The sequence below is a fragment of the Cucurbita maxima genome, unplaced genomic scaffold, assembly GCF_002738345.1.
Source record: "Cucurbita maxima cultivar Rimu unplaced genomic scaffold, Cmax_1.0 Cma_Scf00010, whole genome shotgun sequence".
Classification (NCBI taxonomy): Eukaryota; Viridiplantae; Streptophyta; class Magnoliopsida; order Cucurbitales; family Cucurbitaceae; genus Cucurbita; species Cucurbita maxima.
The window spans coordinates 1,709,554-1,735,331 of record NW_019272026.1 but is presented as its reverse complement, the minus strand read 5'-3'; the positions used below and the strand labels follow the sequence as shown (position 1 = coordinate 1,735,331).

The following is a 25,778-nucleotide window of genomic DNA, read 5'->3' as shown; positions in this document are numbered from 1 at the left end:
TTTGGATTTTTTTTTTTTTTTTTTTTTTTTTTTTTTTTTTTTTTTTTTTTTTTTTTTGGAGAGTCTAAAACAGGGTAAAACAGAGTAGGATGCTATATCATTAAGTCTTATTAAAAAACAATTAGAAAAAAGAAACTCACTGCATTTTTTATTTTAGTTGTAATATCACCAGCTTTGACACAAGCAATTCGCAGACATTGCATGATCACACTCTGAAGTACACCCTCTCCTCCTGCTTTTTGAATAGCGCAAACATCGTTATTAGCGTTAAGTGTGACGGTCATTCTCCCCCCCATAACAGCCTCTTCATAGTGAGTTGGATCTATCACCTGCACAGCACCCCATAATTAGACAACCCTGCTATATAACTGAACTCTTTACACAACCTATTTAAAGAATTTGAGCTTACCAGGGTGCTCTCACTACGAAAAAATGCAAAGGTTACTGCGATAGGGAGATGGTGTATGATCAATGGAAGTGGCTCCCTAACCTGTCAAATAGCAACATCCATGTGACACATTCAAGGATATGGGCAACTAGGACAGAAGATAAACCCAAACTCAATTATTTGTTTCACACAAAGAAAAATCTTAAGACAAAGGATTATTAGATAAATGTGGGATTAGATCTCAAAACTAATTGACAATGAGAGCAATAACTAATGTATCTTTAAAAGATTGTGAGATCTCTCCATTTTTCTACTGTGGGATCCTCAACATGACCCCTCAAGATGGTACCTCTTTGAGTTCACCATTCTTGGGTCGGATCCCTTTTTCTTTCTGGACAGAATACTCGTTTGCCTTCATGGGCTCTGATAACATTTGATAAACATGGGGTTCCACCTCAAAACCAATTGAAAATGAGAGAAGTAACTCATGTATCTTTTAAAAATGGTGAGGTCTCCTCATGTGTTCAATGTGGAATCCTCAACAAAAAGAAACATGTGAATGTTAAAGCTGAATGATCAACAATTACAATACATGAAACGGCTGATGTTGATAGAACATATGAAATCTGACTTCAATTATTGAAATTTCAAACAAAAAAGCAAAAAACAAAAGGGAAAATTACCCTCAGCGATGGGGGGCATTGAAATGGGGGTTATGAATTACCCTCAACTGGCGAAAATTTGGTAGAAAATGAACCTTCGTAATTTATAAATTTTTGGTGGGTATGTAGAGCACATCTCTTCTTAGTGGTGTATTCATCGCAGGAAATTCCTTAGTAAAATTATAGTCTTCCAATGATCATGAACATTGGAAAGTACTTCTTAAGTTTATTTGTGGGTGGGGGTACCCTCTTCCAACCATTAAGCTGCTTTTTTCTTCTTTCTAATGTAAACAAGTTTCTGATCAAATAATTATAATAATAGTTACGATTAGATGTGGGATCGTCGTGTTTGTATATAGCAGCATGCATTTAAGTAAATAATGTCACATCAATTGAACAGGATGCACTTCAAGTTAAATTCCAAGAAAAGTTGAAGAACTTACCTCAGGGGGATGAATTATCACTTCCTGACCGTCATCTCCCCCCAGTGAGCATTCAGGTCTTCGAAAAGTCGATAGAGCAGCCAAAGCAGCAATATTAGCTGCATCCACGAGGTTTCTGCTAGCAGGATTGTTAAATACCATGTATTAGCATCATTATAACAATACGCAAAATAAAATAAAATAAATATTCAAAAGCTTACCCCCCATTATCTAAAATGTGGAGATCGACTCGAACGGCCCACACAGACTTGCCTGAAACCACACAAAGTGATTCCATATCCACTGCCCTACTCTCCCTGCATTAATACCTCCAACCTCAGATTACAGTGTATAGCTTGACGTAATAGGTTACTTGTAGACTATGAAGCTAGAGAAAAGCATTGTACTTAATTTCTACTCTGTCTATTAAGCAACTGGATTATATATAGATGCTTAATGTTAACTCCATATAACTAATGGTAACCTCCGAACTAAGCAGTAAAGAACTAACGACCTTAGTTTTCGATGCACAGTTACGCTCGATTTAGGTAGAGACATTATCAGAATATAAGGTGACTTTAGTGAACTTTTTCATTGGGATTCAACAGATTGTTGAAACAATTCAGCAAATGACTAATCACGCATCAATCACAAATATAGATAAAAGCATCAGATCACATCACGGATCAGAAACGAATGAATCAAACACCATTGTTCAACCTCGGATACACCATTTTCACTTAAATCATTAATAAACTAACCTCATATCACCAAAACTTGAGATAACACAGCTTCTACTCACAATTCACACAAAGAATTCAATGCCAGCATATAGAGAAAGCAAATAAACGAATGAAAAAGATAATTACCGCAGACCACGGTCTATTACACGACCGAGCTCGACAGCAGACTCTCCAGGACGGCCAGGCTCAAATGAGGGATCAGCCATAGGAGAGAACTCAGTAAATATAGAAAGAGTGCCCTCATTAGGACGATCCCTATACGGTTGAACTAGCTGAGCAGTCACAAAGCCCATTGCGTGAGTCTGGCCAAGCTGCACCTCTGTAGAACCATCATCTCTGCACAAAAATTCATTCTAATCACCACCCACAAAAATCATACCAGAAAGGGAAAAAAAACACAGTGAGAAACATTACTTGCCAAAGTTGATGGTGAGATTACGGTAATCAAATGGGCGACGACCATCGACCCTCAAATCCGAAAGAAGGGCTGTTTCAATGAATTTCTTCTCGTTGGCAGAGAGACGCCACGCATTAGCTAATCTCTGCTCCATTTAGTACACCCTTTTCCTGAAAATTCAAACTACAACGTCAGAAAGGTATTATATCATGTTAAATCGATGAAGAACAGCACACCACAGACTAAAACAACCCAATAATTGAAAAAACAAGTAAAAACGTTTTATGGGTCTGATTTATTCAGAACTGACCGAAAATGCTGACAACCAGAGAAGCTTCTTCTAAAGACAAGAGGCTGGATGAGGGAGTATTAGCCGCAGTTGCTGCTAGTTGGGGAGCTTTTGCTTACAGAAAGAGAGCTATTTTCCTGTGTTAGAAGAAGAGATGGCCCAGAAGAGAGCTGGGGCTTCGTGTGACCGCCGGGAGAGAGGTGAGTGAGGTTCGGCCGCCACCGACGAGGGTGTTGATTTGCAGAGACGAAGCTATTTTGGCTCAATGACCAAATGTTTAGGTTACAAAAATAACACATTTTTTCATCTATTAATTCATACTTTTAATTTTATAACTAAATATTTTGAAGGAATTTTTTATATATATATTTAAAATTATTAACAATTTTATACTTTAAATTTCAAATTTTATTTAAAATATAACCCATCTTAATTTAAATAAATATATATCGATAAAAATGTATAACCTTATTATTAATATTATAAATGACCTTAGACAGCTAAACTAAAATACTCCGGGTCAAATTTCAATACATGTCTAAATACGAGTTAAGAATTCAACGAACAAGTATTACTACATTAATAATCAACATCAATATAACTCGATAACCAAAACGTCTTAACTCGACATAACTCGATAGTTAAAACACCTTAATTCAACATACCCTGATAGTTAAAACGTCTCAACCCAATAGTTAAAACGCCTTAACTCAACAGAACTCGATCGCTAAAACGTCCCTACTAAAAGAAAAAAAAAAGAAATAACTAGGATATCTCATGAATCTGGCCTTAAAGAACTTATAAGCAAATCAGACAAATGTTGTTGGGCTCATGCAGTGTCTATCACTACTCACATAGAACATTGCTTTCTTCTGCTGACTGTAAGCTGATTGTAAGCTGTAACTAGAAAAATTTACACCACTCATCTTCCCATTGTCAATCCTAATGCACATAAACTAAGAGTACACATGAAAGAAAAGATGGTACTACTTGGTAACTACTGTGTTTTTCTCGCTCGAAACTCCGTTTTCAAGTTGGTTGTCAAAGCCATGGTAAGGTACATCGACCATGGGTTGGGGCAAAGGACGACCCTGAAAGTCCTCGGGAAAGGATTCGAAATCTGGGCCGAAGTTGAACTTGACTACACAATTTGGTTGATTAGGAAGAGTGTACATGGAGGCTGCAGGATAATAGCGACCTCCGTTCAGATCCGTGAATGCAACCCCTTGGCATACTCCGTTTTTGAAGAACGAAATCTCGCTTCCTGCATAATGAATGTCGGACACATCATGTAACTTCGTAAAGAAGAAAAGAGATTGGAAAATGTAAGGCAAAATGCAACAGATTTCTGGGGGATCTATATCGAGTTCCTGAATCTCGGTTCATCGCTATATAACCAACATGACAGTTGACTCATACTGTTCATAATCGTTGGTTGTTAAATGATAATAGATGTGAGCCAAAAGAACAGACAGTCTCCAACTCTGTACTAGAATGGACTGATTAGTGCTGAAATTAAAACAATTCAGGTAAAAGAAATGAATCTTCTTTCATACTAAGAAAATAGCCAAATGGGATAACCCCTCTACACCCTCTTAACCAAACGCCCACCTCACAGCCCTGCAGTTGTTTACTTACACGGCTTGTAATAGCCTAAGTCCACCGCTAGCAGATATTGTCCTCTTTAGGCTTTCCCTTCCAGACTTCCCCTTAAGGTTTTAAATGCATCTGCTAGAGAGAGGTTTCAACACCCTTATAAAAAATGTTTCGTTCCCCTCTCCAACCGATGTGGGATCTCGCAATCTACCCCCCTTCAAGGCCCAACGTCCTCGCTGGCACACCGCCCAATGTTTGGCTCATATACCATTTGTAACAACTCAAACTCATCGCTAGCAGATATTGGGCTTTCCCTTTCGGACTTCCCCTCAAGGTTTTAAAACGTGTCTACTAGGGAGAGGTTTTCACACCCTTACAAAGAATGCTTCGTTCCCCTCTCTAACCGATGTGGGATCTCACAATCCACCCCCTTCAGAGCCCAGCGTCCTTGTTGTTCCTCTCTCCAATTGATGTAGGATCACACAATTCAGCCCGAAAGGGAAACCCCAAAGAGGATAGTATCTACTTATGGTGAGTTTGGGTTGTTACATTGTTGTTCATGAGCTATCTCCTCTCGTCCTTCACTACCCTCTTGACCCACTTCTTTGAAGCATGGCTCGAGTTTTATCACGTACTAAACAAACACAACCAATCACAGACAATATAAACTAGAGAAAAAGAACCTTTCTCCTCAAATGCAACACCATACATAGTGCGCAAATTCGTTAAGAATCACCCAACTATGTTAGTGTCTGACGACTCACATTTAGATGGAAACACGACCAGATGCATAATCCTAGAGGAGCCTTAGTTTAAAATTAAAATGAATGTCACTAAAGTAGCAAGCAACTTCAAGTAAAATAACAATAATAACAAAAGCTATAATTTCATGATTGACCAATTGCAGCTCAAGAGCAGCCTACTTCCGGGGTAGAAATTGGCTGAAACCTCTGCTCTGCTCACGAGCCAGTGAGATCTTGTGTGAAATCCCACATCAGTTGGGGAGAAGAACGAAACACCCTTTATAAGGGTGTGAAAACCTCTCTCTAGCAAACGCGTTTTAAAAACCTTGAAGGGAAGACCGAAAGGAAAACCCAAAGAGGACAATATTTGCCAAGGGTGAGCCTGGGCTGTCACAAATGGTATCAAAGCCAGATACCGAGCAATGTGCAAGCAAGGAGACTGAGCCCCAAAGGGGGTAGACATGAGGCAATGTGTCAGCGCCCCACATGGAGAAAGGAACGAGTGTCAACAAGGACGCTAGGCCCCGAAGGGGGGTGAATTGTGAGATCCCACATCAGTTGGGGAGGAGAATGAACCACCCTTTACAAGAGTGTGGAAACCTCTCCCTAGCAGACGTGTTTTAAAAATCTTGAGGGGAAGCCCAAAAGAAAAAGCTCAAAGAAGACAACACGACTAGCTAACACTAGGAAGTCCTAAAACAGTCCAAATATTAAGAACCACAACACTTTGCCTAACTCCAACTATCGAATCGAAAATTGACAAGGAATTGGCATATCAGAAGCACAAGTTAAGAGGCAATGAACTATTATATAACAATCAGAATGCAGTTTCAATGTTTTCAATGGAGCTTGCATGAACACACAGCAGAACCTCAACAACTTCACTAATGAAAAATGAACATAAAATGCATCAGTTGTCAGCATTTAGTAAAGCAATCCAACATACCAGGAACTACTTTAGGCGGCTCCTCTTTCCCTTCAGGAGCACAAATGTACCTCTGCCCCTTATACCAAACAAAGTGTGGCGGCTTGGGCGCATATAAAGCCCCATCAGGCAAATTGATATAGAAACCAATGATATCACCTTCCTTATATCCCTCCTCTCCATATTTCTCCCTTAAAGCCTTATGCACCTTACTTCCATCAATATCTCTATACCCAAAGCTATTCCCGTCGTACCCGACCGGAGCCTGCAAGTCCCCTTTCTCCGTCGACCATCCGAGCCGAGTATGTCCAGTCTCCCCCAAGCTCACCACCTTGATTTCAAAATACCATGCCCCTTCCTCCACCCCTCTAGTGGCCCTCACCATTCTATACCCCTTTGTACTACCAGCACTCATTCTGTCATCACTCAATTCAACTTTCTCCGCCTTATAAACCTTTGACAAACATATTTGCATATCGGAATTGTCATCCCCTTTATCAGGGAACCTCGGAACTGGAGTGATCAAGACAGGATCCTCAGTTGGTGCATTGTGATTGTTATTAGCTTTGTTCTTCTTTTTCCCCTTCCGAGTCGACTTCGTGCCCCAAACATTATTGTTCTTCTTCTTCGATTTCTTCGGATTCAAAGCCGTTGCCGCCTGTGCAGCATTACCACTAGCCGAACCATTGTTCTTAGCAGTATCCGATTCAAGCAATGGCGATTTCTCCTCCTCCACAGGCTGGTTAAGCGAAGACAATTGCTTCCGCTTCTTCGTAGGTGGGTTTTCATCGTCGTCGTCGTCGTTCCCAGGTGACTTCGCTAATTTAGCCGATTTCTCAGTGTCATCAGAAGCCGGTTCCTCTTCGGAGATTTCTTCAGAAGCATCAGGTGGGTCTTGTCTGGCACCATCCTGGGGCTCTGTTGAGGAGCCGCTAACATTCGCATCCATTGGTGGTTCAGGAAGCTCCGGTGGGTCAATTTCAGCGGCGGGAACGGACTCGTCTTCTTCATCGTCTTCATCTCTGTAAGTGGAACGGAGGGAATCCATGAGAACAAGCTCCAGTAGGGTTTGAAAATTGGGCAGTAGTGTTGAAGAAGAAGAGTGATGCTGATTACATACGTGAACCTTGAGAATTTCAGTGGGAATTTGGAGGAACCATGAGAGAGTCCGATGGAGAAAGGATTTGGACTTGAGAGTCTGAACCAGATAGGGCTGAGGAACTGAAATGGACAAACTTTTGGGTACTTAGCTCAAGTCTCCCTCTCTTCGAAAATTCAAAATTATTCTAAAATGGTCTTAAAATATGGTTTTGATTTTTTTTTTTCATAAAATTTGTTAAAAATAAATAAATAAAGTGATGAATTACACGCGCTAAATTAATAAAAATACAGATGACTTACCCTAAAAAAATAATATTATTAGTTGCTAGCAGATATTGTCTAAACCATTAAAAAAATAAGAGCATCACTACTTAAACTGATAGCATATATTATCAGTTTCATCCCATTACATAATAAAAACCACAAAAAATAACAGTTATTACTGCTTAAACTCACTGATATTGTCAGCTTCAACTATTACATAATAAAACTGTTTGTTAGAAAAAGGTTTTCATACCCTTGTAATAAGTACTTTGTTCCACTCTTCAACCGATGTAGGATCTCACCGTTATTGAAAGAGCCAATCGAATATTGAAAATTGCAAGCAATAAATAGGAAAATGTTCGTATCTAGAAGATTGGATGAGCAATGAGGATTTTCGACAGACAGTAAAGGCATTCATAGCACGACAAGAATTGATCAATGAATATTCAATTCCCTAATGGTCCACGTTCTTCGAAGAAAAAATTTGTAAATAGATTGTGGTAATGAACTTTTTAGAAGAAGAAAAAGGAGGCGAGGAAATGTGGAAATAAAAAATGGTAGAGATTCGGAAGGAATTGAGAAACAATGTCCGATAAATCGAAGGGTTTCAATTCGAGTAAATGATTAGAAATGTTTATTTAATCTGCACGGGTTTGTTGTTAATGAGGTGGGATGTGAAATTCCATATTGGTTAGAGAGGGAACGAGGCATTCCTTACAAAAGTGTGAAAACTTCTCCACAGCAGATACGTTTTAAAATCATGAGATTGATGGTTTTAGGTAAGAGTCCAAAACGGACAATATCTATTAGCGGTTAGTTTGGTCTATTACAAATGAGGCAATGTACGGGCCAATAAAAGGCCAAATTGGACAATATCTATTGAAAAAGACGGTTTTTCGTTTGTTTTAACAACTTTGTAATTATGGATCGGTTTTTTTTAATATAAAAATAAACTAAAGAAGAAATTATAGATAATGGAAATCCAATGTTTAAATTTTAAAAAATAAAATTTTCATAATCATCGAGAGTGTCGTGTTTGAGCTTCCAACTTAAGCAACGTTTAAGACAATTGTCAACCAAGCATGAATTCAACAAGACTATCAAAATCGACTGGAGTACACATGCTACTGAGGCAATACTAGGTTTTGAATATCGAAAATGGTAGGGCAACACATGTCATTCTGTAACGACTCGTTCCCAAGATTCGAAATTTGGATTGATATCAGATAGCACTGACATTTCCATACATCCCTTGTAGTATTATCATGTTACTTAGTTTCCGTTTCTAAGAGGGAAGATTATCCCCACAGACCCGTATAAGTTCTTCCAACATATTTTGTCATCACTCATATAAATTTTAGGAAATTTTTCGAGAAGTCGCTTAACTATGAAGTTCATATTATTGAGCTATCAAAAAGGAAGGTACACCTCGATGGTATAAGAAGTAACTTTCATTTTTTTAAACATTTTTTAATCATCCTATCCTAAAATCCGCTTTCGGATGTGGTATCAGTTATTTCTGTACCCATTCGTGTGGAAAAATAGTGAACTAATCATTTTTAAAGCCTACACGATGTCATCAAAGATCTCACATCGATTGGAGAGGAGAACGGAGCATTTCTTATAAGGGTGTGAAACTCTCTCCCTAGCATACGTGTTCTAAAACACTAAAGTTGACAACGATACGAAACGAGCCAAAATGGATAATATCTGCTAGCGGTGGGCTTGAGCTATTACAAATGATATTAGAGTTAGACACCGAACAGTGTGCCAGCAAGGACGCTGAGTCTATAAAGAGGGTGGATTGTGAGATCCCACATCGGTTGAAGAGAGAAATGAATAAGTTCAAATAAGGGTATGAAAACCTTTACTTAATAGACGGGTTTTAAAATCGTGAGACTAACAACGATAAGTAACGAACTAAAACGGACAATATTTGTTAGTAGTAGCCCTGAACTATTACAATTTAACATTTAAACATGTACGCGATTTTATTTGTAGGTCAGTACCTCGATCAATTTAGACTCAACGATACGTAACGAGCTAAAACGGACATTATCTGCTAGTAGTGGTCTTGAACTGTTACAATTTAACATTTGATCAGGTACCTCGATCAATTTAGACTCGGTACTTTTTAAACAAAAAAGGATAAATAAAAGTTGAACAAAGTGAGTTCTTCAAATACTTTCATTCCGCATTTTACAAACTCATAGGGGTATTATCGTCATTTCATCTATGTAGTTGGTTGGTTACACAAACTTCAGTTTCCCATAGCGCCCTTTCTTCTCTTCTTCTTCTAGCTCGTCTCAATTGCCACGCGTTCTTCCATGGCCCAATCACCTCGCTTCCTCTCTCTCTCTCTCTAGCTTCTGTAAACTTCTTTCCCTCTCTCTTAATGTTCTTCTGGATCAGGTGGGTGTTCCCTAAATTCATCTGAAATTTCACATTTCAATCGAATGCTCCCCCTGCCGCCGCTGCCGCTGCCGCCAATTTCAAGCGGTTGCGGTTGTGGGAGAGCTTAACGAGCGGGTTGGGATTGGGATTTATTCTTCCTTCTTCTTTTCCCTCTGTACGCACCCATGTCTCCCGTCAAGTTAATTTCTTCTGTAATCTCTCTCTCCCTCTCTCCATTTACCGTTCTTGTTGTTCTTGTTCTTATGATCTTGATTTATGAATCCACCCCATCTCTCGTTTGGGGTTTTTGATCTGTTGATTATGTTTTCTGGGATTTTTGGCGGTTCTTGTGTTAGTTGAGGATGTGATGCACTGTTTGATTCCTTTACCATTTGGGGTATCTTTAGGTTCAATATTCATGCTATGCTCCTGGAAAATCGTGTTAAGCGTTGATTAATTGGATATTATGGAGAATTTGGAATCGGTCTGTTTGAACAGTGGAGGAACTTTCTCTGTTTCTTAATTGTTTAGAGTGTTTCTCGTGTTATTTAGTTTTTATTTGGCCAACTAAACTGCTGTTGATACAGGGAGAAGGAAACTTTTCTAGCACAATGGCGGAGAACGGTTTTCCGAATGCAACTTCCCTGTTGAACTCTGAGAAGGCGGTCCAGGAGCTTCTTCAACGGTCGCCATTAATGGAGACTGATGAGCATCTTATTGAGTTTTCAGAGGCTTTGAGAAGTATGTGTATCACAGTTTTGTTTCATATATTTTACTGATTCATTTGTGTTTGCTATTGAATATGAGTTGGTTAAGATATGCTGCTTATATTATTTCTTTAATCTTTAGCTGTTGCAAAAGCATTAAGAAGGGCAGCTGAAGGAAAGGCTGCTGCACAAGCTGAGGCGGCTGAATGGAAGCGCAAATTTGAACTGGAGAGGACAAGGAATCTTCAACTTGAACATAAAGGTTTTTCTTATAGAATTTGTTGTGTTATTTGGAATGTATTTGTTGATGTTTTCTTGCTTAGTGTTTAGAAAGTATCTGTAATGGCCAAGCCCACTGTTAGTAGATATTGTCTTTAGCCTTTCGGGCTTCCTATTAAAGTTTTTAAAATGCGTCTGCTAAGAAAAGGTTTCCACGCTTTTCCTTTTGGGTTTCCCCTTAAGATTTTTAAAATGCGTCTACTAAGGAGAGGTTTCCACACCCTTGTAAAGAAGGTTTTTAAAACGTGTTTGCTAAGGAGAGGTTTCTACACCCTTATAAAGAAGGTTTTTAAAACACGTTTGCTAAGGAGAGGTTTCCACACCCTTATAAAGAAGGTTTTTAAAATGCGTTTGCTAAGGAGAGGTTTCCACACCCTTATAAAGAAGGTTTTTAAAACGCGTTTGCTAAGGAGAGGTTTCCACACCCTTATAAAGAAGGTTTTTAAAACGTGTCTGCTAAGGAGAGGTTTCCACCCTTATAAAAAATGCTTTGTTCTTCTCCTCAACCGATGTGGGATCTCATAATCCACCCCCCTTCGAGGCCCAGCATCCTCGTTGGCACTCGTTCCCTTCTCCAATCGATGTGGGACCCCCCAATCCACCCCCCTTCGGGGCCTAGCGTCCTTGCGGCATACCCCCTCGTGTCCACTTCTCCCCAACTGATGTGGGATCTCATATTCTACCCCCCTTCAGGGCCCAACGTCCTCGCTGGCACTCATTCCCTTTTCTAATCGATGTGGGACCTCCAAACCACCCCCTTCGGGGCCCAACGTCCTTGTTGGCACACCGCCTCGTGTCCATCTCCTTCGGGGTTCAGCCTCATTGTTGTCACATCGCTCGGTGTCTGGCTCTGATACCATTTGTAATGGCCAAGTCTACTGCTAGCAGATATTGTTTTCTTTGGGTTTTCCCTTTCGGGCTTCCCCTCAAGGTTTTTAAAATGCGTCTACTAGGGAGAGGTTTCCACACCCTTATAAAGAATGCTTCGTTCTCCTCTCCAACCAATGTGGGATCTCACAGTACCAATATAATGCTTATAAATGCCTTATATGTTTTAAGGTGCAGATCTTTTATATTTCGTTCAAGAAAGCTGGATGAACTTCATCCCAGTTTTCTTCAGTTTGATGTCAAAATGGTTTTTGTTTCAGTTTGTGGTGAAGTAGAACCCATTTCTTTCAAATTTAAGAGGTTCTTGACTCATTGGACATTTCACCTTTAATTAAATAAATTCTCTCCAATTTCTATCCAACTAATGACATTAACTTTCGTCAAATGAACATTGCTTCCTTTTCCCAAAGATATGACTTTTGGGCAAAGTAGGTAAGATTTCATTTTTAGAAATAGTGTTTGATTGAAAGTAACTTTTTACCTTACTTTAAATTCAATATGACATCACTAATGTTCAAATCAAAATGTAATTTGGAGAAATGTCATTCAAATTTCACATAGAACATGTGCAAAAGGCATATTAACTGTACTGTGTGTAAATTATTAAAAGTAGAGCCCTTTTTTGGTGTTCTTTTCCTTAAAACTACTTATACTTGTGCATTATAGGGCAGCCACCTGCAGAACGCAACGGTTATGATAGTAAGAGATCAAACAATCTAACCCCACAAGCCACCGAGCAATCAGACTGGTGTTGTGGATCAAATGGAATATGTTCTCATGAAGTTCTTCAAGATGGGGACGTCGATTCTGTTTCTCAAAAGGGGTCCGGAAAATATACTCGAAAGGTATTTGAGTATCTGCTTACCTGTTCTTATCATTGTTATTTTTTGAGTCATGCATGTCTCTGCTGCTTCTTTCTGGTTATAGAGATGGCTTTGATATTTCATTAGTTATTTTTATTGCCAAATTTCCATTAAGAAGATGAAGAAACTAATTACATATTTCTACAATTGTTAATCCCATATGAGTTTGCAATTACAGGCACCATTTGAACTTTCATGGGGCTGCGATGGCGAGCATAGTGATCGACACAAGCACGATGTTGTCTCCTTTGAAAAAGGAAACATAACAACTGCAGAGCGTAGCAGTAGACAGGTTTGATTCTACTGAACATAGATCGACACATTGTGATGGCTTTCACAAATTACATGTCAATAACATAGAATTCTTAGTTTGTTCGTTTTTTTATTTTTTTAATCTCTACCTAATATTTTATTTGATTTTCGGATTATTTCAACCAAGTCCACTCTTGATAGAACATTTTCATTGCAGATCTTTTTGAAGTGGGAATCGCAACCTCAGACTGTGCTTATATTGACCAAACCAAACTCAGTATCAGTTCGAATTCTTTGTTTTGAGATGATCAGGTGTGTATGCCTCTTTTTTAGTAGCTAAATCAGTTTTTCTAATTCTTTTCATTTTATGGGAGCAAATAAGTAAAAATCATCATGCATTTCAAGGATAAGTATGGAAGTAATGATGTTGAATAACAAAAATATTCATCCTTTTCAAGGAAAAGTATGGAAAAAGTTTCGTTAAATAATGAAAACCGGGACACCGGGAATGTTTGATCCCTTTTTTGCCTAGATCAAAGTTTTTATGCGTCATAACATGTGAGATCCCACATCGGTTGGGGAGGAGAACGAATCATTCTTTATAAGAGTGTGGATACCTCTCCCTCGCAAACGTATTTTAAGAACCTTGAGGGGAAGCCCAAAGAGGACAATTTCTGCTAGCGGTGGGCTTGGGCCATTATAAATGGTATCTCAGAGTTAGACACCGAGCGATGTGCCAGCGAGGAGGCTGAGCCCCGAAGGGGGATGGACAGAAGGCGGTGTGCCAGCAAGGACACTGGGTCCCTAAGGGGAGTGGATTGGGTGGTCCCACATCGATTGTGTGCCACAAGGACGCTGGGTCCCAAAAGAGGTGGATTGAGTGGTCCCACATCGATTAGAGAAGGAAATGAGTGCCAACAAAGACACTGGGCCCCGATGGGGGTGGATTGTGAGATCCCACATTGGCCTCTCCCCAGCAGACACGTTTTAAGAACCTTGAGGGGAAGCCCGAAAGGGAAAGCTCAAAGAGGACAATATCTGTTAACGACGGGCTTGGACTCTTACATAACAAGAGTATCAAATTAATGCAAAAATAATGCTATATTTTCCTTATTCCCATTTTCTATTCCTCCTAGATGGTTGAGAGAGCATAAAGGTCTTCACATTTACGTTGAACCACGCGTCAAAAATGAGCTTCTGACAGAGTCAGACTACTATGATTTTGTCCGGACATGGAAAGATGGTGAGTATGAAACGTTGCTATTACTTTATAGACTTAATGTAAACTTATTATTCTGACTACATCTGTCAATTAGTTTGCGATGTTCATTTAATCAAGGATGGCCTCGAGTTCATATTTGAGCTATGATTTTTATGGCAACCATTTATGGTTTTTGCAACTACTTATTTAATGGCATCGTTGTTCACTCGATTGACCCCTCTTTTCTATCTCTCGACAGACGAGGAAATTTTGCTTCTGCACACGAAAGTTGATCTTGTGGTTACTCTTGGTGGAGATGGAACAGTGCTCTGGGTATGCTGAACAATTTCATTTTCAGGAGTATCTTCTTATTGTTATAGACATTATAACTTGCATTCAATTTTCATGACTGCCTGTCAAGTTTATTAGGACATGGTTGGAACAAATCTGTTCAAGTAAGGTCATGTCTACATATCAAGATGTTTATTAACAACCATGAACTGATGCTTTCATTAGCCATCTTTGTCTAATATAAACATTTAAGTGTATCGTGTAACGTCCCAAGCCCACCGCTAGTAGATATTGTCCTCTTTGGGCTTTCCCTTTCGAGCTTCCCCTCAAAGTTTTTAAAACGTGTCGGCTAGGAAGAGGTTTTCACACCCTTGTAAAGAATGCTTCGTTTTCCTCCCCAACTGACGTGGGATCTCACAATCCACCCCCCTTCGAGACCCATTGTCCTCGTTGACACTCGTTCCCTTCTCCAATCGATATAGGACCCCCCAAATCCATCCCCTTCGGGGCCTAGCGTCCCTACTAGCACACTGCCTCGTGTCCACCCCCTTTGGGGCTTAGCCTCCTTATTGGCACATCGCCCATTGTCTGGCTCTGATACCATTTGTAACAGCCCAAGCCCACCGCTAGCAGATATTGTTTTTTTTGGGCTTGCCCTTTTGGGCCTCCCTTCAACGTTTTAAAATGCATTTGCTAGAGAGAGGTTTCCACACTCTTATAAAGAATGCTTCGTTATACTTCCCAACCAATGTGGATTCTCACATACCGCCTTACATATTTGACTGGGAAGGATGTTATCCCTTGTTTCTAAACACCCCGAAAGATCTTTCTTAATGAATTGATTGAATATTTTGCACTTTAATCCGTGTGCCTACCAAAAAAGAGGAGTACAGTTAGCTTGTCAAGTCTTGCTACTTTTGTTGTTAACTATGCCCTTAACAATTAATGACATTTAGTGTTTTTGTTAGTAAGAATCATGACTTCCTTATTAGATGATTTTATGACTTCTTGAGTTTTATACTTCGAAATATCTTTTCTGGATTAATTTGGCACTTGATTGCAGGCAGCATCAATGTTTAAAGGACCAGTTCCTCCTCTTGTTCCATTTTCTTTAGGGTCTCTGGGTTTTATGACTCCTTTTCGTATCCTTTGGTTCTGAGGAAGTATTATTTACCATAGAAATTAATTTATTGTTACGAACCGGAATGGAATTGATTTGCTTCCCAAAGACCTGTATGATAGTTTCTTTTATGTTTAAAAGTTATTCTTAAAGTAACATATTACACCATGACGTTTATTTTCGTTCATTGCTGAAAAGTTTCTTTAGCACGCTCCAGACAGTGAGCATTACAGAGAATGTTTGGATTCAGTTCTAAAGGGTCCAATTAGTATCACATTGCGACACCGACTGCAGTGCCATGTTATTCGAGATGCAGCAAGAAATGAATATGAAACGGAAGAACCGATACTCGTGCTGAATGAGGTTACAATTGATCGTGGAATGTCGTCATACCTTACGAATCTGGAATGTTATTGTGACCGTTCCTTTGTAACTTGTGTCCAAGGGGATGGTCTGATTCTTTCAACTACTTCGGGCAGCACAGCGTACTCATTGGCTGCTGGAGGATCGATGGTTCATCCTCAGGTATGTTCCTTTGGTTGACTGGTTTTCAGATAGTAGTTTTATCATGGTCCGTGCGACATTTCTTAAAAGCTACTGCGACATTCACAGGTTCCCGGCATTCTATTTACTCCGATATGCCCGCACTCCTTGTCTTTTCGGCCCTTGATATTTCCCGAATACGTAACGATACGCATACAAGTACCTTTCAATAGCAAGGGGCATGCATGGGCATCTTTTGATGGAAAGGGCAGGAAGGAATTGGGTGCAGGAGATGCACTTGTATGCAGCATGGCACCTTGGCCAGTGCCTACAGCGTGCCAGGTCGACTCGACAAACGACTTCTTGCACAGCATTCATGATGGCCTTCACTGGAATTTAAGAAAGAAGCAGTCTTCCGATGGACCTCGAGACACATGAACGGATCAGGTAGCTTCTTTAACTCCTCGATAGGACGCAGTTGATCTGCTGCAACATATCCTGATTCTGCCTCAAAAACGAATAGATGTAGTAGAGGGGAAAAAGGAGAAATAAAATCACTGAATAACAGTAGTTTTCTTCCATAGTATTTATGGTTTAAGCTCAAGGCTCAAGCTGATGTGAGCCCATATCCTAATAAGTTGCATTATAGAATCAGTGCTGACAAGTTTTTGAATAGTAAGGAATAGCTCATTTTAATCTTACTATGTTCTTAGTATGTATGATTAGAATGTCTAGACAGGCATGGTCCAAAGTAAATTAACACAAGTGAAGCTTGGGGAGCTGTCTCTAAGAAATGTTTTGATATGATTGCTTTGTGTCGTGGTCATGCTTGTTCAAGGCATGTTGCATGTGGCTGCGTGTCGGATGTTTGATTATACTTGTTTAGGGCATATTGTCATGACTGCATGTCCATTCCAAACCCCTTTTTACTTGCTTACAATTTCATGTTTGTTAGGTTTTTACTATTCTTCTTATGTCGGGGTGTATTAACCGTTCACCAAAATCTTGTTTATACCCACCATGGTTAAAATGCCCTAAAATGTACTATACAGGGGAATGCGATTAGTTATCAATTATTTTTGTCCGAGTTATACGCTATTATATTCGTTGTTGTTGCTTATTTATTTTTTTTTAACTTAAAACATTGCTTTCTTTCAAATTGTTTTCAACTAATTTCCTTGTTCACATTTTTTTCCTCTCAAACATGACTCAAGATTCGATCATATATCAAAATTGTCTGCAAATCTCGATTTTCATTTTCACACGACTGACTTATTTGTTGTGTTAGAATAAGTGCCACACAATTGTAGGCCTATTACCATAAAAGTGCAATTGTGACACTTTGCACAGTCCTAATGCATATAACGACCATACTTCATTAGATAGAGTGTCACTCAATCATCTTAAAGATTGATGATTAGATCTTCTACTTCAGTCAATGAGTACTTATTGATCAAGAGAATTGAATCGAGGATGAAATATTATCGGTTACTCATAAATCTAAAATCTATACCTACATCATATTATCGGAACAAAAGAATGACTACAAATATTATGGCTCAGACTATGTTATACCATATTGTTCTTCGAGAGTGATTCATTTACGTAACCCTCATTCACTTGATACGAGACTAAATAGGTATAAATTCAAATTATTTGAATTATTGATGGTAGAGAGAGAAAACTAAAAGAAAAAAAATCCATTTTCAACTTGTGGACGAAGTTTTGTAGAAAGAAAAAATTAATAAAGAAATACAGTGTTTGATTTGAAGGATCTTTCCACGAACTTATTCTCATTGAAAAAATTAATAAAGAAATACATAATTGAACCCCATATCATCGTGCTGATGTATATAACTTTGGATTTTAATGAAATCTTATATTGTTTGTCGGGTGTTTGATTCTAATACCATTTTTCATCTTTTAAGGGTCCAGCGTCTTCATTGGCACACAACCCGGTGTTTGGCTCTAATACCATTTGTCACCTTCGAGGGGCCCAGTAAACTCGTTGACACAATATCTGGTATCTGATTCTAATACCATTTGTAATAGTCAAAGTCAATCGCTAGCATATACTACCCATTTTGGCTCATTACGTACCGCCGTCAGCCTAACAATTTTAAAACACGTCTACTAGAAAGAGATTTTCACACCCTTAAAAGAGAATGTTTTGGTGGGATCTCACGTATGATTAATATTCATCGAAATTGAAATAGAGTAAGAACATTCTAGATTGGATCACATATTTAGGTTATTATCATCGCTATTATCCAATCCAAGAACCCTATAAAGCCTTTCCTTTTTCCATGAAATAGACAACTCCACCAATCAAATATCAAACCTTCCTCCACAAGTTCATATCACAGTACAATTTTTAAAGTCCTCTCTCAACCCTCAATCATTCACACACTCCTATAAAGCTACCTTCATCTTAATTCATCAAACAATCACATTCCAACAAACATTCCCAAAAAAAAAAATGTCACTCTTTTTCAGGTCATGCAGCTCCAAATTCATCGACGATCATTCGTTAGAAGACGAAGAATACATCGAAAAAGGCAACAACTTAGTGAAATGGACGATGCCAAAAGTTCCAATCCACAAACTCTACGAACATCAAACAACAAAAAAACGCTTCACGTTTTCTTCTAAGATCAATCCTTCTATCAGAATCACCGAGGGTCAAATCAGCTTCGGAAATGGTGGAGGAAGCTTCAAATTGTATAAACAAGCTCCTTCAAGCTATGGTCAGAAGGGAAAATTCTTTAGCGTTATGAACATAGGACTTGTTCAAATTGGTGTCAAAACCATTACAAGAAAAATCCCTTCAAACGCTTCTATAATTTTATGTGTTCGTGATAATAGAGTTGAAAAAGTTGAAGATTCAATCATAGCTATGGTTGAATCCAAATTAGGAGATGGCCCACTTTACTTTAATGTTTTTCCAAACATGAATTTTTCTTTGTTTGATGCTTCATTGATCATGAATGTTTTGAGTGTTCATGTTTTGGTCAAAGGGTTTGATCAGCTGGCAGAAGGGAGTGAGCCAATTGTGGTGTCATGTAGAACATGTTACAAGTTGAATCAAACCAAGTTTGGACCAGAGGCTTTGCTTGAGAGTCCTGTTGGGAAAACTGTGTTTTTTCAGACACAGATTGTTGGGAAGTTGAATGGTGGTGGTGGTGATGTTGTTCAGAAGGTGACTCAATGGGATCAAGTTCAGTTGCCTTCTAATTGGCCTCCTCAGCTGCATATACCCAGGTTTCCTAATGCGTTCAAGCGACTTAGTGATTGAATGTCTTGTCTAGTGTGTAACGAGGAAGGTTGTCTTGTTTTTATAAGGTTGTTCTTGTTTTGTTTGTGTTTTTGGGTTATTTTTGTGTTGTATGTGTGTTTTTAAGATGACTTTGTATAGAAAAAGGGTAATAATGTCTTTTTTTTATTAATGTATTGTCGGTGAGTAATAGTTCAATGATAACTCATATATATTCAGTAATTTGAGTTCAACTTCATTTAAATTTACAGAGACACCCTCAAGTTTTCGGGTAATGGATTCTCGAAGATGATTACCTCTAGTACCTAGCTTTCTCACCTTTTGTGGACGAAGTTTACGGAGAAACCCTTAAGTTTTTGCAACATTTGATTCTCCAAGAAGATTACCTCAAACATTTAGATTTCTCACTCTCTATGGACGAATCTTACAGAGAAACTCTCAATTTTTCAAGACAATAAATTTTCGATGATAATTACCTCTAACACCTAGCTTTCTCATCCTCTATGGACGAACCTTACAAAGAAATCCTTAAGTTTTCGGGACATTTGATTATCAAAGAAGATTACCTCTAACATCTAGCGTTCTCACCTTCTATGGACGAACTTTACAAAGAAACTCTTAAGTTTTCAAAGTAATGGATTCTCGAAGATGATTACCTCTAGCATCTAGCTTTTTCACTCTCTATAGACGAATCTTACAGATAAACCCTTAAAAGTTTCGGGACATTGGATTCTCAAACGTTTTTTTTTTTTTTTTAAAAAAAATACTAACGTGTTTACTTGAAATCATTCTATTTTTAAGTTTATTCCATCTAAGCCCATCCATTGCCTATAATATCATCATTGGAAGTGGCCATTGAATTCAAAGTGGGTAGGTTCTTGAAAATTCATACCATCTTTTTACACTAATCTCAAGAAAAAGGAACAAAAATGTAAAGCAAAAAGCTAAAAAGAGATTCTTTTTGTGACATTTCTTTAATACATTGTCCACTTGTTATTATTATTCTACACGACCATGATTGACCAAATAGTAAAATAAGGCATGGGTCCTATGCCAACCCTTCATCCACACGGTCGTCGTCCGACCAATAAAAGAGATTAAAAATAGGATCACGGTTGCTCATAGATACTACGATTTTTTTTTTTGATCTATACTTTCTTGTCTTATTACCTGTATTTTCTTATTTTCTGAAGGACGTTGAACGTCCATAATGTATTTAAACAGATTTAAAATTTGAATTAAAGAAAAGTTCCGAGACACAATTGAAGTTAGTCTTTTAAAAAGATACTCACATTTCTTCTCTTTGATTGATTTAATCTTCTTTGAGCGAATAATTTTTTTTTGATTTAATCATTTACTTCTTGAACTTTAATATATAACAATTTTAGTTCTTACCGTAATAACGATTTAATATTTATAGTTTATAAACAAATTTAACCGATAATCGATTTATGCTACTTGAGTAAAAAATTTGTTAAATCTTAATAATATTTTATGAGATAAGGACTAAATGGTAAAGTATAGAAACTAAATCGTTACATATCGTAAAGTATGACTAAATTGTTAATAATATATACAATCATAATACTTTGGATCAAGTATATTTTTAACAGGATGCCGAGTTGGTCCGACCGATACGGTGGCCGATTTTCGGAGAGCTGAATTTCATCTTACATGGTAACTCTCTTTGATCCAAAATACTCTTATTTGAACTCTCAAAATCAGCCTGGAAAAAGACAGTGTTTCCATGTGGAGTGTTCTTGATTAAACCAATGTTCTAGGGACATGACGGAGGAACTCGAAGTCTCTAACTTTAGCATTCAAGATCAACATGTCATCAAGCTAAGGGCCAGGTAGAGACTCTAGAATGTTATGAAAGACATTTTAGTAAAAATGGGTCATTTCGAGATGAGACTCAAATAAGATGGAAGAAATTCAACAATAGAAGACAGTGGAGCAAACTACACATATTTGGGACAAGTGTTGACGTATCTAAACATTCAAGTGATATTGATGTTGGTGAGAAAGAAGTGACTCAACCGATCGAATCCAATGAAAAAGAAACGGCACCTCAACAACTTACACAATTAGAAAGCCAAATATAAAGTATGCCAACACAATGATTATAATGTGAAGAAACATCACAAAACGTCTATTAAACTCATTTCTTGAGAGTGAGTTTACAAAACATCTTGTCATGTGGTTGATTTGAAACATCAACTTCTCCGACCATTTTTGTAATAGGGATTATGTGTTGATCAAATATGTTAGGATTGGAGAGGAATAGTACCAAAAAAAAGAGGGTTAATTGCAAATAAGGGTGTTCGTTTGTTGAGTTGTTCGAGTTGTAAATTTTTTAACTCAAATCGTCTGCTGAGTTATTCTTATTGAGCTTTAGGACCCAAACATTACTTAGATATCAACAGTGTCATTTCAACTGACCAGCTACACAGATGAGATCACAAGAGAAGGTGGTAGAAAGGTAAATTTATTAGAAGCAACCTTAAAATAAGATACAAAATCCAAGAAAACGGTAAATACAAAGCTCAAGCAGACAAACAGTATTCATTCATGCTGTTACAAAACAGTAACAAGCCCAAGCATAGAATCAGACTACTAAACTAATTCATCCTTTCAACATCTCAGCTTCTAAGGCGACAAAATTTAAAGTCTCTTACCAAATCATTTGTGAGCAGCCACATAGTTGCGAATGATTTCCATTGCTAGTTGATGAGCATTCTTATTCTGAACTCTTGCGAGGTCGTCCATCGCCTCGTACGTATCTTTATCAGCAAAAAGCCTCAGGTTGTAATGCGTTGGTGCAGGCACAGAACCGTCCCATTTTTCAACCAGGTCTTTAAGCTTCTCAAATCCCTGAGAATTAATCAAAATGACCACAGTTTATCATTTGAAGTAAGGTTCAAATATGTCTGTTCGAAATTCTAGACGATTTACGACACTCACCAAGCGGTTTGTGAAGTCGCCAAATGATTCTTTAGAGTATCTTTTTCGCTTCCAATGATAAAATAAAGGCTCCAAGACCTTTTCGAGGTCGTGGATCTTAACCTTATCCATAAAAGTCCTTGCCAATGAAGTTTGATTGGGTTTTCCCCCAAGCCATATCTGTTAAGAGATGAACATACATATAAATGAAGTAGCACAGAAGTTTCCACTTACGAGAGTTGTAAACCCTTGCTATTCATAATACCTGGTAGCTGTTAGCACCATCACCTACTAATCCAAGCTCAGCCATATAAGGCCTGGCACAACCATTCGGGCATCCAGTAATCCTTATGACAACAGACTCGCTGTACTCAAGACCGACCTGGAAACAGGACAAACAAACCCATCACTGCCTGAATTCTCGAGCAACTTATGTTTCAGCTAAATATATATATAGTCGCTAAAGATCGGAAATCTTTTCGATTCAGTCCCTATTGTTCAGAAATTTTCAATTTAGACCCAGACGTGCGGCTTCCATCCCTACGGACGCGTGGCCCTGTACACACTTGACACGTAACTCATTTAGATTTGGTTTCTTCATAGAAGTTGTAGTTTATATTCATCTACACGCAGATACTTTTCTTGTAATCTATTTCTAAGTATAGGCAGATATAACAGAGTCCAAAATTAGCCAAAAGTTTAACACTCACGGATCTTGCACCTAAGTGTGCAAACATGTAATTGTGGTTGCCCACAATGATATACCTTTTCAAATATAGCTCGAACACGCTTAAGGATGTCTGGAATTCCTCTCTCAGCTTCTGTTATTGCCAAAGGGCAAAGTGGAAAAGCCGGACATGCCATTGCAGTTATGTTAAGGGGATCTACATACCTTGGGTTCTGTACAGCATAATCAGCCAAAAGAGTACAAAAGTAATCAGTACAAAAGAACTAAAAAAATGCTCCACATAATAAAGGGGAAAACAACTTCAAAATTCCAACTTTAATGTTAATAAACCAAAAATCTATATCCGTCCTAGCATCAGCAACTCAGCATCAACTATGCATATTCCAACCCAGAAATTACAGATCCTAACCACTAGATGTCTTATAAACACAAGCAACTTTCAATAACACAAAAGCTCTATTTTTGCAACTGAAAAGCTAAAACTACTGAATTCTAGGAATGCCAATCGAGATGTTCGATGCTAAGTTGAAACATTTAAGTTTATATTTGAAGAGAGAACTTAATCACCGAGCAGTCCCAAAGAAGAGTAGTTTACCAGCAGACCACCTTGCGCAAGAGCTGTGGCAATGGGCCGCTTCCATGCATTGCGAATGTTGGTCAAGATAATGTTTTGATGTGGGGTGATCCGAACATCCAAATTATATTTCTCTATCACCTCTCTCAATGTCTTCTTCATTTTCCCAGCAATACGACCGCTATCAACATGTAGTCCACAATATAAGTTACCATCACCCTGAAAAGTATATAACATTCTAAGACAAGGTGTACAAAAAACGTTGAAGTTTAAGGGTGAATGCTGCAGCCTGAAACGATAGATGACATGAGGCTCCGCCTCAGCAGTTAAAAGAAACAACAATTCAAATATCAGAGATAACGAACTTTCATACTAACCTGCTCGTGCCACCCCAAGTAACTTTCAAACTTCCACTCTGGTAATTCCCGGAATGGTTCGAATTTTTTCCCATAATATTGCTCTACAACACTCCTAAATTTTTCAATCCCCCAGGAACTGATCAAATATTTTAGTCTACTATATTTGCGATCATCTCTTCTGCCATTTTCACGTTGTGCGACAACAATAGCTTTAACTGCATATAAAATATCTTCCTTGGGAACATATCCTAATGGCTCTCCCAAACGAGCAAATGTGGATTCTAATCTATGAGTTCTTCCCATGCCTCCTCCAACCTGCAGAATAAATTATTAAGCAAAAAACATAAAAAAATATCTTAATTATTAAGCAAAAAACATCAAAAATATCTTATCTCTATTAAGTAATGAATCCACTTACATATATGTTGAATCCTTGAGGCTCCCCCTCAGCATCAGAAATGACAACAACGCCAAGATCGTTTGTGAGAATGTCTACAGAGTTATCGGTTGGCACTGTCACAGCAATTTTAAATTTTCGAGGGAGGAATTGAGTTCCATAAATAGGCTCGGGAGAATCCGGAAAATTTGTTCCATGAGAATTGTCATTACGAGCCTTCACCACTTCTGGAGGTTCTGCCGACATGAACCGCTCCCCGTCTACCCACATATCATAATAAAATCCTGATTGCGGAGTTAACAAAGCAGCAATGTCTTCTGCAGTTTGCTGTGCAAAAAGGTAATCTTTCCTCATAATTGGAGCAGCTGGAGCAAGAACATTCCTGTTCAAATCACCACAAGCACCAAGAGTTGAACCCATGCTTCTAATAATGGTGCTCATAACTGTCTTCATATCCTTCTTGAGAACTCCATGTAGCTGAAATGTTTGCCTTGTGGTTAAACGAAGCGTTCCAATTCCAAATTGATCAGCAAGATCATCCATCGTCAAGTACAGCTGGTTTGACACTTTCCCACAAGGATTCTTCGTACGAAGCATGAATGAATAAGACCGCTGTCGACGCTCTTCTCTGTTATACTGCTGATAGCTCCCATGAAATTTGATCAATTGTGTTGCAGCCTCGTTTAAATTAGGAGCAGCCGTCAACAACTCCTCATTAAGAGGATATCTTATAAAATTACTTTGTTCTTTAAAAATTTCGACCTTACTACGCTTAGGCTCAGCTGCAACCCCTGGCTTTGCCGGCTGCAAATTAAGCCATAAAGTTTATAGAATAAGAACCTAGTTCAGTAAAAATTCACCTTATTAATCCAAAACTTAACTCCAGATAACAAAAACACATGCAGCAATAACATTAATTACAGCCTTCATGTTATTCCGTGGGATGGATTAACAACAGAGACAAATGAAAGAAAAATCCAAAAGAAAACTTTTAGTAGCCAACAAAATCAGAAGAGAATATATTCGATTACAAATGAACAATGATCGTAACAAATAAAACAAATCTTTCAACACCATGCTGCGATTACTAATGAACTTCAAAGAATCACATTCTATTAGAACAATTACAACGATCCAGCGCAGTAGCAACCTCAGAGGGTGAAAATCCAGAAACAGATTGAAATGATGAAATAGAAAACAAAGAAAAGGGACATGGATTGTACCGTGGAGATGGCTCGAACGAGCAGAGGGCTGGAAGAGTTGGAGGAAGAAGGGAAAGCAGGCAAGGGGAAGAAGCGGACATTTCTGGCCAAAGCAAGGGAGGTAGTGGATTTAAGGCCATGGAAGGTCGGAATCTGAACCGTCGGGTCGGTGAACGCGGCGGCGCTCGAGGCGGCTAACGACGTGGTGGTCATCGGAGGAGAGGTAAGGGATGTGGGAAATTGGAGAAATTTGCAGAGTGAGTGAAGAAGACGAAAACGAAATTCTCTGCTTCTTTTTGTTTTGTTTTGTTTTTTTTTTTTTTTTTTTTTTTA

At 38.4% G+C, this 25,778-nt stretch overlaps 4 protein-coding genes across 6 annotated transcripts in view; 1 reads left to right on the top strand and 3 right to left on the bottom strand.

Moving 5' to 3' along the window:
- LOC111485448 (exosome complex component RRP45A-like) overlaps positions 1–3,184 on the bottom strand; it is a 5,853-nt gene extending 2,669 nt beyond the window's left edge. For both annotated transcript variants that reach the window (XM_023132333.1, XM_023132332.1), the window contains exons 1-7: positions 2,923–3,184; positions 2,630–2,782; positions 2,342–2,551; positions 1,694–1,789; positions 1,494–1,608; positions 410–490; positions 141–329 (exon numbers count right to left, since the gene is read on the bottom strand). In XM_023132333.1, the coding sequence (XP_022988101.1) occupies positions 141–329; positions 410–490; positions 1,494–1,608; positions 1,694–1,789; positions 2,342–2,551; positions 2,630–2,766 (828 nt within the window). In that variant the 5' untranslated portion in view covers positions 2,767–2,782; positions 2,923–3,184. The remainder of the gene's footprint in view (positions 1–140; positions 330–409; positions 491–1,493; positions 1,609–1,693; positions 1,790–2,341; positions 2,552–2,629; positions 2,783–2,922) is intronic.
- Positions 3,185–3,654: 470 nt separating this feature from the next.
- On the bottom strand, positions 3,655–7,421 carry LOC111485459 (protein TRAUCO-like). Its single transcript, XM_023132351.1, has 2 exons — positions 6,187–7,421; positions 3,655–4,165 (listed from the first exon to the last, which is right to left on the bottom strand). The coding sequence occupies exons 1-2, from the start codon at positions 7,211–7,213 to the stop codon at positions 3,888–3,890; spliced, it is 1,305 nt and encodes a 434-aa protein (XP_022988119.1). The 5' UTR covers positions 7,214–7,421; the 3' UTR covers positions 3,655–3,887.
- Positions 7,422–9,839: 2,418 nt separating this feature from the next.
- Positions 9,840–16,724, top strand: LOC111485429 (NAD(H) kinase 1-like). Of its 2 annotated transcripts, XM_023132311.1 has the most exons (12): positions 9,840–10,136; positions 10,512–10,665; positions 10,774–10,893; positions 12,465–12,643; positions 12,840–12,953; positions 13,131–13,225; positions 14,050–14,156; positions 14,374–14,447; positions 15,469–15,547; positions 15,743–16,050; positions 16,138–16,471; positions 16,506–16,724. In XM_023132311.1, the coding sequence occupies exons 1-11, from the start codon at positions 10,110–10,112 to the stop codon at positions 16,444–16,446; spliced, it is 1,566 nt and encodes a 521-aa protein (XP_022988079.1). In that variant the 5' UTR covers positions 9,840–10,109; the 3' UTR covers positions 16,447–16,471; positions 16,506–16,724. The 2 variants fall into 2 exon arrangements, with proteins under 2 accessions (XP_022988079.1, XP_022988077.1); XM_023132309.1 differs by having other exon boundaries at positions 16,138–16,724.
- Positions 16,725–21,754: 5,030 nt separating this feature from the next.
- LOC111485398 (sulfite reductase [ferredoxin], chloroplastic-like) lies at positions 21,755–25,743 on the bottom strand. The gene is made up of 8 exons (XM_023132268.1): positions 25,467–25,743; positions 24,265–25,047; positions 23,865–24,161; positions 23,509–23,706; positions 22,991–23,125; positions 22,491–22,607; positions 22,247–22,405; positions 21,755–22,156 (listed from the first exon to the last, which is right to left on the bottom strand). The coding sequence occupies exons 1-8, from the start codon at positions 25,656–25,658 to the stop codon at positions 21,965–21,967; spliced, it is 2,073 nt and encodes a 690-aa protein (XP_022988036.1). The 5' UTR covers positions 25,659–25,743; the 3' UTR covers positions 21,755–21,964.
- Positions 25,744–25,778: the final 35 nt, after the last annotated feature.